Source organism: Poecilia formosa, unplaced genomic scaffold (assembly GCF_000485575.1).
Source record: "Poecilia formosa unplaced genomic scaffold, Poecilia_formosa-5.1.2 Scaffold54, whole genome shotgun sequence".
Taxonomy (NCBI): Eukaryota; Metazoa; Chordata; class Actinopteri; order Cyprinodontiformes; family Poeciliidae; genus Poecilia; species Poecilia formosa.
The window spans coordinates 375,293-388,071 of NW_006799993.1; the positions used below are offsets into that span (position 1 = coordinate 375,293).

At 43.3% G+C, this 12,779-nt stretch overlaps 1 protein-coding gene across 3 annotated transcripts in view; it reads left to right on the forward strand.

The window, feature by feature from the left end:
- Positions 1–12,779, forward strand: part of kif26ab (kinesin family member 26Ab) — an 80,972-nt gene that overhangs the window by 36,429 nt on the left and 31,764 nt on the right. For 2 of the 3 annotated variants that reach the window (XM_016672018.1, XM_007553040.1), the window contains exon 4: positions 4,073–4,284. In XM_016672018.1, the coding sequence (XP_016527504.1) occupies positions 4,073–4,284 (212 nt within the window). Of the gene's footprint in view, positions 1–4,072; positions 4,285–9,635; positions 9,780–12,779 lie in introns of those variants that run through there. The other variant, XM_016672019.1, reaches the window with a different exon arrangement.

Consider the following 12,779-nt stretch of genomic DNA (forward strand, 5'->3'; position numbering starts at 1 on the left):
ATTAATACGCACAACGGAAACCATCCTAGCATTAACATCCACATTCTTCTTTATCTCAACAATTTGGAGTTCAGTCAATCAGAACCAAGAAAAAAGAAGGGCACTCCTTGATTGGCTGCTTTTTCAAATGACAGCCAATAGCAGAAGTAACATTTCGCCCAGGTATTTCAGTTTCCTAAGTATTTTTTAGATATGATCTGTGAAAAAAAATCCACAGATAAAAGCATTTTCCCCAAATGATTTGGAGTTACGTTCCACAGACGAGTCAGCAGATAGGTGGGGTCCACTGTAATTAAATTAACTACAAACAGTAATAAAATATATTTGTTTCACATACCTCATAAACACATTAGAAAAAAATATATACATTATTTATTAATTATGTTATAGCCATGTTATGGGACTTGTGACAGACATTGACTGACTCTCTTACCAAGGAGGGTAAGTCAGAAAATGTCCTTTCAATAAAGCTGGCTGTTGTGAAAATGCCATAACCAAACAGCAATGAAAAGCTGAGTTTAGAGAAAAAAGGACATTGTCAAAAGGGAGATGAAATGCTGAACCCAATAGTACTGACAAGTTGAAAGGAGACATTTAATCAACTCGTGTTTTCCTGAAACCTCTTTACTCGCACAGATTAGTGCAATAATTGGTGCAGCACGAAGCCTGGGTTTGGTGTTGAGCGAATATACTGTACCGTACGTGAACATACTTTACAGCAGGCTGGCATTTCATTGTTATTCTTTTTTACTGATCTCATTTAAAATTCACGTGTTATGTTACACTGAATGTAAGCTATGACCATCAAAGCTAACAGACATACATGTTTGAAATGTATGATTGTGTTTGTAAGGGATCTAAATCACAGCTTTCACTGTTGGAAACAGTGAAATAAATACATCCTCCATGCTGTTTCAATTTCCTGAGCTGTGCATGTAGAACTAGGTGTGATTTTTATTCTCGGGGCTCTCTTTGCCAAGCCAGAACAATTTGACATTTCAAAAAGTTATCTTGCTCTAGCTTCGGTATGACAAGAGCTTTTAGCGGCTCCCGCAATTTGAGTGGATTACAATATGAGCAGCGCTGTTCAGACCGAATCAAATCAACATTTTTCATTCTTTGCTTTAAAATTTCCAAAACCGCATGCAGACTAATCTACTTGCACTCAACTTTTTGAGGATTTCCGCTCTTCACCACAGTGGCTGGCTGCCTCCGCAGCCAGCTCCACTGCCACCAATTTTCTAGCCAGCAGACGATCTTGGCTGCTGCTGCCTTGCTGCAGCTGTGCTCGAATGGCAAAGAGCCACAGACGGCAGTGGTGACAAGAGAAGGAAGGAAGAAGGTTGAAAATTCCACTTTTCTTTCTTTGCTACTTGGGATGTGGTTGAATATTTGTATTTGGTATTTTCTGTCAAGATGGCCTGAACAGTGTTATTTCCTCACCCAGAAGAAAACCCGTATCATTTAGCAGTCAATTCTCAACTCAGCTGGACTTTGTTGGTTATGGAGGCCAACAGGGAACAACAGCAAGATCAACACAAAGCCTATTTCACCCCAGCTGTAATCGTCTGTTGACTGCAGGGGGTCAAAGGTCGCAGTGGACTCCTGGTGGACGGAAGGGAAGATGGTCCGTTGATTGAATGCTGACCTGCAATGCTCACTACTGGACTCCAGAGCACCCGCTCAACCAACCCTTATAAATTTTTGTCATTTCTTCACTTTTCCTATTATGTTTAAAATTTCATTGCTTTCTCTTTTCTCCTTTCTCTGCTTTATCTGTTTTATCCCATTGAAAGAACCAAGGATAAAGGACTGGGGGTGAGAGGGTGGGAGGCCAGCTCATTAGTGACTTTTGGTGCAGACAGCCGAGCGCACATGGCTCCACTGACACAGCCTAATTACCTGACCGGGGGATAGATTCTTCTCCTCAGCCATAATCAGGGCCATGCCCGGTCCAAGGCTGCAGGGAGCGGCTTGGGTGTGCAGCTTAAGTCTCCTGCATTTATACCAAAGGGACATTTCTGCTATAGGCGCTGGGCCCAAGCTCAAATGTGTCTGTGTGTGTGTGTGTGTGTGTGTGTGTGTGTGTGTGTGTTGAGTCTGCATTTTGTCCATTTTGAGCCTGCACCACAGCTCCACCTGTGCCCGGCTGTCTGTGTGTCCTCCTCAAATTTGCTGCCACTTGATTTAAAAACAGACCCTCCAACGACTCAATCAGCAGCAGATGTGATGAGCTGCACACCAGCTTCCTGTACGGCTGCGTGTGAAGTGCTCTAGTCTTTCATTCCAGAGTGTAATGGGTCCACTTCGCTGGTATGCGCTGAATTCCTAACTTGTCACCAACTCCAGCTTTGGTGTGAGGACTTTCTGCTTCAGCAGCAGTTCAGGGATCTGCAAGATATTTAGTGTTTCTGCATAATGCCTGAAGTTATAATGTCACACATTGAGCCTTTATCCAACTTATCCTCCATCATTATGTCTCAAGGCAGCAAAACTTGATTATTTTTATTAAATAAGGGTGCTATTCAGAACTTTACCAAGCTCAAAAGATCACCGTTTGACAACTGCTCCAGGATAACACAAGCAGCAAGAGTCAAGTTTCTCATTTAGACATTAGAACGTAAGTCTGACAAGCAGTTTTGGCATTCAACTGGTGCAGCTGTCAGTCAGTAATGATAAATAACTTTATAATAAGTGTTTTGGAGGAAGTTATTTTTGGTGCCAAGGAGGAATCCGGTCCAAACTGCGACGTGGTCAATCTGAGTACATCATTGGTTAATTCGAAGCTTGTTGCTGAGCACCTGGTGTTCAAGTGTTACAAATAATTAAAGGAGCAACAAAAATATCAATAATTGTAGTGTTTTGTTAGTAGCATTGCTGAATAAAATATGATCTCTGGTGGGAATGAACTTGTTGTAGTTATGTTGGCTCCAGCTGAGGAGTACAACTGGTTCATGCTTCAGAGATGGACCAAAAAACTGACTTCTAGACATAAAATAGGTCTATTTACTACTAAGTAGTCAATTGACCGTTGAAAAGCCATGTCTTTCTTTTCAATCTATGAATTTGCTGCAACTGATCTTTTTAAAACTCTGACCTAATCTTGCTTTAATCAGGGGTCCGGGCTATTTATCTCAGTAACTCACCAAAATACTGACACTAAGTACATGGGTGTGATATAGTTTGTTTACAGCTACAAAAGTATGGAAGAAGGTTGATATTAAAATGGAGTATGAATCAATGAAAGGTGGAATTGACCCGATGAAATACAGCAAAACAAGTTTGCATCTTTTTTTCTGCTGCAGTCAACATCAGGTCATATTCTTGCCAGCCCAAAATTGACTAAATATTAAATTTCAACTTTAAAAAAAAAAAATTGTTAAGCTTGTTTGATCACCCTGAACCTACATCGCGTGCTGTAAATGTTTCTTGCTTCAGGATTTTTGAGTCAGATGCGTAGCTGCTGCATACACGGCTGTGTTTCATAACAGCGAGTGAAATATAGTTTCAGCAAGAACTGACACTGCTCAAGGGCTGAATCAGGTGCGGCACACCTCGGTTTATTCCTGTTCTGTGGCCTGCTTCCTCAACAGGGCACGACTTGTACAGTATGCACAGCTGACACACCTCCTAGTTGTTTAAGCTATCCACAAACCACAGGCAATTTCTTTACCCTCTTTAAAACTCGCTCTCAGACATTTTGACTCAACCTGCTTGAGTGCCAAATTAGCCATGGACGTATAGATATAATCGGGGGTGCAGAGTGAGCTAAATCACTAGTGATTTAATTGCTAATTAAATGCGGGTTATTGCTTAATTACAGTATGTTACATCCAGAGCAACCTTGTGAGCGGTGCCAGAATCAATGAATGGTGCAGCATCCCTGTTGTTCTGTGGGGAGCTCTCTGCTGTGGATACTGCTGACTGCCACTAACCCGTACAGTTTGCAGCAGCTGCCCATCCATCTGTGGCAAAGGAGGGCAGAGGGGGCAGCAAATGGAGTGGAATGGAGGTGAACAGGACCGGCATGAGCTTGGGTTGTGGTCTTATCTCTGTATCCGTGTGTTAACAGGCCCATAGTTTGATGGGGGATGCAGAAAGTGGTGTCCCAGCCTCCGAGGCGCCCGTCACCACCATGACAAACACCACCAGCAGCTGCAGCAGCACCACCACCTCGCTGACGACCTGCAGACTGAAAGGCCCCAACCACCCAGGAATCCCAGTTCCCATAACCAGTGCATCCGCCTCTTCTTCCTCATCGGCAGCAACCTCCTTCTTCATCAGGTGAGCGCCTCGGCAAAACCGCTATGAAACTTTGGACTGATGTGATTGTGTTGTTTCACCATTCAACAGTTTTGTTGGCACAAAATGTGTTTTACAGACGCGTTCAGACTTCAGTTTGTGCTCCAAACGGAAAACCGAGACGGTTTGCACAGACTTGCCTTTTTCTGCCCACTGAAGATGACGGTTCAGGTTGCTAGCCTTAGTGTAGGGCACCTATTCAGTAGAAATGTTGTTCCTACCATGCTTCACTTGTATTATTCTGTGGGATGCGCATCATGCAGCTAAATGAACCTTTAGTGACAGGCACCAGTGAATTCGAATAGATAACAGAGTTACATAAGTTTATAGAAAGAGCGAGTGTGTCACGAAGGGAGCTTAGAGTAAAGCTTAATATTGTTCTGAGGTATTTTATTACGTTTAGTCATTTTTTTTTGTTGTTTACGCAGACAGCTAAGGATCAGAACCACCAGTTCAGGCACTTAGTTCAGCTTAACCATTTGTGTTTTGGAGCTCGGAAATAGTTTCTGTCCTGTTTTTCTCTGGAAAATGGAAAAAGAATACGGAGCACTTTCCTTCCATCCATCCGTCCTCTTTGTGGTGGACTATCGTTAATAGTTTTCATGTGGTGGGCATTTATCTTATCGTTTATTGTGTTACATTTCTGGTCATGATACGAATTTTGATCCATCAATTTCATTATAAATTCCTATCAGTGAATGAAACTGTCTTTTTTTTTTGTCTATCTGGATTGTTCATTTTATTATTTTCTTTGTTTGTTCAACGACATAAAGACATATTAAATGCAGTCATTTTGTGCAGGTAGCGATACAAAACACGCTGAAGAAGCATATTACAAATGGGCAGCGTTTGTGTGGCTATGACTGCTGAGCCGTTCAGTCACAGTTACCTAAAATAGAAGTTATAAATAGTTTCACAATACCACAAAGTATGATAAAACTTTAAGTCCATATTGCCCTCCCCTAGTTTTGGCAGTCCACTCAGTGTATACATCGCCTGCCTCTTCTCTCTAAAGAGAGCAATAGTGTGATGAATATTGATGAAGCTGGCTTGAGAGCATTGTGTATTGAAACCCTGCTCCACAGGGGGCGTCAGGAAGCAGCGAGGGGACCTGTGGTGTGTGACAGGAAGCCCACAGGGGATCAGTTTGGAGCAAAGCGTCTCTCTGAGGTGTCCAAATGGGCTTTATCTTCCCAGTTTTCACAGCGCCAGAGTATATCAGTAAGCGCTTTTCTTTCACTGAGGGGGACAACCCAGATCCATAACTCAACATGCATCCTCCTACTTGCAGTGGATGTAATCAGGAGCTGCAAGGTTAATTTCTGATCTTGATTTATTAAATCTCTTGTTTTCTTTGGACGTGAGCTCACAGCTCGCCGCCTAGTCCGAAAGCGTGTTTTTTTTTCCCTCGTAACTGGTGCTGATCGGACAGAGGCGTCCACCTTTCATCTCGTCCCAAAGAAAATCTGCTGCCAGCAGCTCCGTGTTTGACTTGGCCCGCAAAAATACAATCATCGGGGTCAGACTTAAACAACATCACAGTCTGCAGATAAAGAAAAAGGTAGAAGAGATGTTTTTCGCTTGATTTGAAGCACTCTCGCTTCCTGACCCTCTGCAGCTGTTCTCTCTCTGTAATTGCTGATTGAAACTTAAGGCCCAAAAAGCGAAAAACAAACGCATCAATCAACAGTGTTTTTCTTCGTCTGTACCCCATTTTGAAGGAGCAAAATTGAATAAAATAATTGTCCATCATATTTTCGGGTTGATTGAAAATTTATATGCGATTAGTATTCGTCTTTTGCTCTCCGAAGATTCAATTAGTGGCATGCGTGTGCAAATGCTGAAAGCCCAGCATATAGGAGGAGAATAAGCAAAGAGCAGTTTGTACCCCAGCGGAGTACAGACGCCTCTTTAGACTCTTGTCTGACATTTAGCAACACCGTCTCTTCTCAGAAATGTAATTTCAATTAGATCTCAATTAGTCTGAGCCTACCTGCTCCGGCTTAACCTCTGCTGAGAGACAGAAATATGAGCCTTGTCAACGTAAGGTGCAACATTTCAATGAGTTTTCTTTCAAAATTACCTCATTTTAAATGCACCTAATTTGTTTCATTTAAGATTTCCTCTGAGTAGAAAAACATTTTGAGAAACAAAATGTGCAAAAACAGCAAGAGATCAGATTCATGTTGTGAAGCGTGATTGTTTACCTCCAGTTGATCATTTCTGCTTCTGGGTGACTTGATTAGACAAATTACTTAATTATTTTAAAATTGATTCTTTAATCAATGGTGATGTTTTCCGGACTTATTAATTTAATGTTTGGGTAAAGTTGTAAATATGGTGCCTTTCCACATTTTCCACATTTTGTTCCATTGCAACCACAACCTTCAGTGTATTTTATTGATATTTTATGTGACAGATAAATACTAAGAGAAAAAAATGTGAAGTAGAGGGAAATTGATGGTTTACAAAGTATTTTACAAAAAAAAAAACAATTTGAAAGTGTGGCATGAATTTGCATTCAGTCCCTGTGAGGAAATATATTTCTGCAATCACAGCTCTTTTGGAGTGAAGGCAACTCCACAGCATGATGTTGCCACCACTTAGTAGAAATGTCACAATACTAAAATGTTAAACTCAATTCTGATTCGAAAAGAATATCCGACTCGTGTTTCAACAGGAGTCTTTCTGATAAACATCAGAAAAATATAAACAATTGCAGCATGACAAGTTTTTTATTTCATTAATTAGGCCAAATTAGTTGGCTTTTCTGATGTTTATCTATTTTTAAAATCAAAGTTCTGTGCTTCGGTTTAGCAAGACAGCAGACATTTAAAGTGCTAATATCTGTTATTGAAATATGTAGCTCTGATCTTCTTGCAATTCTCCAGTAAAGTGCTGATCATAGCAAAAGGTATAAGCTAACAAGCAAACCCTGACCTGTCTGCTGTGCTCCTCTGTCTTCATGCTTCATGCATTAAGTGAATATTTTACTATTTTTTTTGTAATAATTGCCACTCCTCTCCTTTGTCTTCCTTTTATACATAAATGCAGAAAATATACTCAGAAGCGAGGATTACCTCTGGGTCAATAATGGCCAGTTGGCAATTATTCTAACTATAAAGTCGCAGGGAGATGGGATGAGTCCGGGGTCGAGCTCTGACTGGGTGGAGCGTGTGTCCGCATCTCATTGTGTGTGTTACAGAGGTGGGGAGGGGGTAATGAATTTAGAGCCGGCGTTCGGCTGAGTTGCACGTTAGCCACTGATTGCCTTGTGACGGAGCATATGATTAGTGTATTGACACAGTGTTGTGTAATGAAAACAGGGGGGGCTCTCAGCAGGGGCGAGATGGTGGAGCTAACTGCTGCTTCGCAGGTTCCTCCACCCACATCGCTGTCCCATCAACACCTGCTGATTGTGATGCTGTGTTTGCTACAAAAGCTGGGCTCGTGGGATTTTTGGGTGCACGGCGCCTCTGGGGGTTCCTCTGCTCAATTTGCAGCCCCGTTAGATCAGCAGGCTCACATCTACACAGCAGGATTAGACCGTTTTCGTGGTTTATTGATACTCCCTTGTTTATGGGTTTTTGGAGGACGTGGTGAGTCCATTTATCACTTTGTTTCCTTGCCATGGTCCAACCCTAGGGATGGCTGATTTACTTACTCTGATGACATAAAGAGGTAAAGAATAAAATGACTCAGAGGGCCACTGAGATTAAGGTGGCACACTAAAGGCAGGTGGGCTGCTGCAGACGCAGGGCGAACAGCTGTTTGCTGGAATGCGACCCTGGGGGGGCCGGGGGGTGTAGCGTCAGGAGGAAGTGGTTTTATGGACACCCATCGCTGTTTTGCAGCTGCTGCCCAGGTGAGTGTTTGTGTAGTAATGACTGTGATTGCGCAGGAATCCTCCTGTAATTGTGGCAGCAGGTCCATTTAGCCTTGCACACACAAGACACTGCCTTTGTGTCAGCGACACACTCTGCCCTTCATCCCCCAGGCTGCTTGGAGTAACCATAGAAACATGTGATTAGCTCGTGGGAGTAAAATGTGACTAATTTTTCTTTCAAAAGTGGAGTGGGGAATTAGGACGTTGCAATAGCCCACTCACGTCCAGTGAACTGTAATTTTGTCGGGGTGGGGGGGGCGGCGCATCTTTTCAATGAGTCCCACACGTTGGAAAGTGGAGGCACTGCAGGGTCACAAGTGCCGAAAAACACGTGTTGGATTACTTACTAAAGTCTATTGTCTATTCATGTGAGCTTAGGAGTTGGAAATGAAGTCAACAGAGTTCATCCTGTTTGTTTTTAAAGGGGGCAATGATGCAAACACAATGTGCATCAATCCATCTATCCACCCATTGTCTTCCGCTTATCTGAGGTTGGATCGTGGCAGTAACGGCACCCCAGTGACACTCTCCGAGACGATGTCGGGCCAGAAGGAATATGTAGGACCCAACCTGCAGGGAGCAGAATGCCCACCTTATAATGGCAGCCTGACCTCAGAGAAAGGTCAGACTGCAACAAACAGAGGAGATGTCGGCATCCTGATGCCGGCGTTGGAGCGACAAGCTTCTCATAACGAGGCAGTGGCTACTTAAATATGTGGCATTTCGGAGAAATTGTAGTCGGCAATTTTATAAGGGCAATGGATTCAACACTTTTGAATGATAAATAAAATTTTTGGTGAACTGAGTGACGCTGTGAGATCTCTTGTGCAGCCAGCTGCGCATTAACCAACGAGGCCAGTTCCTGCAAATGAGCGCAGGAAACAGGCGTAATGTGAAATAGCGGTTTTGTGAAATACACCAATTTTGATACGACTGAAAAATCACTTCATCCTAATGCAAAAGCATTTTGTCCAAAAAACACGGGTTTTTCGTACTGGCGTGCTTCCATTAACTGTGTTTATTTTTGTAATTTCAATTTGAGCAATTTTATGATCAATGGAAACGCAGCCATGGTTGTGCATGGTGGTTGAGCTGTGGCTCCTACTGGAACAGGAAATGCCCTCCACTTAGGCCGACCACCTTGCAGGCAGACAGACACTCTGAGGTCAGACATAGTGTAAGCCTGGGAACAGACAAACATCTGGAGCTTCAGGAAATGCAGTGGTTTTATTCTCTAACAACAGGGGGAGGGGGGCGGGGGGGGATCCGTGCAGCAACTCTAGGGACAGACAAAGCAGGGCACGACTGTGTTTGGATTGCTGCGCCGTGATTGACAGCAGGGATCTTAGGCGGTGACAAACAGACAGAATAGATTACAGGGAGCACAGGGGTCTGCTGAGCGCAGTTGGTCTGGCCCACATAGCCGGGGGATACAGACTCAGAGCAGGCCAGTCGCTGCCTGGGATGAATGTGCTTATAAATGCTGTCATTCAGAAGTTGAGCTTAGACTGATGCTCCTCTCTGAAAGCGTCAGGAGAGGGAGGTCTGCGTCTGTGGAGAAGAATATTGGATTCACTGCTATGGGAGTCAAGTAAGTTATGTTGCACACAGTGAAAACTGAGCTCACCTGGACGTGTTAGAGCCTTCCTGTGTGTGTTTGTTGGCTTGAATCTGCCCTGCGAGCTGTTTTTCTCTCTCTTTCCTCTCTCTCCCGATCTATCTTTCCTTGTGTGTCACACTCTTTTTTTTTTCTTTCTTTCTTTTTGCTCTGTGGAATGTGCAGTTTTGTGCTGCTGGAGTTGGACTGTGTGCTCCCTCGAGGTGAGGGGCTAATAGTTTTGTTGTCAAGCCGCGGCGAGATGGATTCCTCCACCAAGAGAGAGGGAGTGTAAAGCACACTGTATGGTATGTAGCTGTATTACATACAGCAGAAATCCAGGCTCTGTTTTTCTGAGGAAACGGCCACAACGGGGCAGAAGATGTTAATACTGTGCGTACCTCTGGAGACTGACAAATGAGAATTGACTCATATCAATCTGCTGAATCTGAGCAACACATGCCCACGGCGGCAAGTGGCTCATCACAAGTACTGAGTGGGAGCAAGGATGGCTGAGCTGGTATTTGTCTTTGTTTGCTGGTGGATAAAACACCAGCTGGCTTTTTTCCCTGTCATAATCGGGCTGATGGGACTAATGGTTCCTTCTGTGCGGCAGCTAACATTGGCTGCACCAGCTGAGGCAGCGAAAAGGCTGGAACCCGCAGAAAATGCCAGGTGTGAATTCATCCAAGACCTGTCGGGTTTCGTCAAGGCTGAGGTGTTGATGAAGGTTGAGCTCGGCCTTGCAGCCTAAGGGATCTGCACTTTTTTATTCACCCGCATGCAGCAAAAAGTTGCATCGCTGATTCAAAATCATACTGTACTGTAAATATCTGTATCCGTTTACAGATTAAGTCTTTGCACAGACTCAAGAACACAGAAACGACTCAAATTTAGTCACGGTATTTCAGCTAGGTTTTTGAAGAGTGAGCAGAAATATTTGCATTTCCAGATTTTTTTTTTTTACTTAAAGTCTAAACATTTACCATCCATCCATCTCTATTTGTGTTTTGCTTTGAAAATCTGAGTCTGGAAAAATATTGAATGTTATCAGAAATCTGCAGAACCCCATTTACAGTATTGAGCCTTTGGATGAAAAAGATCACGTTAGTCTTGGGGCACACCTGTACAAGTTGTACGCAGCAGAGAAGTGCATGTTGAATAATTCATGAGAGATTTTGATGTGAATTCTGTGTTCGGTTTACAGGAAAGGCAGCTGAAACTCTCAGGATTTGTTTTGATTGGCAGCAGGCTGTGGACAGTTTGTTTTAGAAATGTGATTTAGTTGGAAATTTCTATTGAGCGTGTTTGATTTAAAAGGCTTCTTTCAAAAGTGTGTGTCCTGGTGATGCGGCGCTCGCAGCCTCGGGGGTTGGGCTCTGTTATGACTGCCGGATCAGAATCACTTGTCCCTGGCATTATGAAAATCTACATAACTAGAAAGGAAGAATAGCAGAAGTTTTATCACGCTGATAACAGAGGGATATTTTGTCCCAATTCCCTTGTTCCACTAAGTAAATCCCCTGAGTCAGGAAGTGTGTCTGGCCCACTCACATGGCCTGAAGCAGTCAGTGAATGTGGGGATGACAAACAAAGAGCTGAAGTGCTGACACAAGCCTTTGCTCTCACCCTGGGTCCACATGTGTGGAGACCTGTGGGGAGCAGGGACAGCACTGCTGTCTAAACCTGACAGTTTCATTACACAAACAGAAATTAGTGGCAGAGATTTATTTTCTGTTGCGATTAGAGATGCACTGATCAGAGTTTTGTGGCCATATACAGTCACCAGCTTCATTAGGCTACAACCGACTTTTACGATTCTGATTTCTCTTTAAGCAAATTAAAAGAAAAAAGGATCAAGCAATTGATTTTTACCTTCCTGCCGTGATCGGCTAAAAGATGATGATGATTTTGAGCTTAGCATCTTAATCGCAAGTAGCAAGGTTAGGGTAGCTAGCATGAATAAACCAGCTGTCTTTGTGTGTCCTTATCTGAACTCTTAAGATATTCTAAAATATGACAATATTTCCACAAACACCATGTTTCTATAAGACTGAAACCTAAACAGGATAAAACAGAACAACTTTGCTGCACTCCATTCAGCCTTCCTGTTGTCTGCTGAAAGGCTTGCTCTCACACGCAACCTGAACTTTTACATTCTCCTCTTTGTTCATTTTTTAAGTGCATCACTAACACTAAAAATAGCTAAAAATCTTCACAAACACCAGTCTCCAGACAAAATAATATGGTTGTCAGCATAATGTGGCAGGATTTAGGTACAGTACATCAACTGATGGTAAACCGATCTTCAATTGAGTTTTTATCTGACTCCAGGCACCAACATAACTCAATCTATTGTAGGTATGTCACTTGACACAGAGCTGCCTTTGTCACTCAGGACTGTGGTGACATCAGTAAAAAAGGCTAAATTGTGTGCGATTAGCTGCATGTGGGCAGGAGAGGCCGTGCCCTGAACATCAATCCCTTTCCGGCTCAGTTTGCCTGCCCACGTCAAACATTCCCTGTCTAACTGGATAACAGTCCTGATGGCTACCCACGGGGCTCCATGATCAGTACATTAGCGTTTAGCTATCATGAGTATTTCTCTTACTCCCAGCCAGTGGAATGGATATTATGTGTCATGACTGTGGGGGCTCAAGGATGCCATTGAAACCTCTTTAGTGCCCCTCAGTGAAAGGTGTCATGCAAATGGAGTCTATTATCTTCGTCATTAGGAGTAGTTGCTTTCATGTTGTGGCTCAGACAGCGTAAGAGTGAAAAAAGAAAGACTGGCAGATAAAGTGTGGTGTGGAAGTTTATGACCTTATTGTGGGCAGTTGTGGAAAAGAGGCTCATGATCTCCTGTGAGCTGCCTTTATGTACTCCAATCTGGATAAACAAAGGTGTCTCCTGCTGGGGCATCTCAGGCACCGCTGCTCCTCAGTGCTCAGCTGTGCCATGCCCTTCCTTTCAATAGGAACTACTAATATCTGC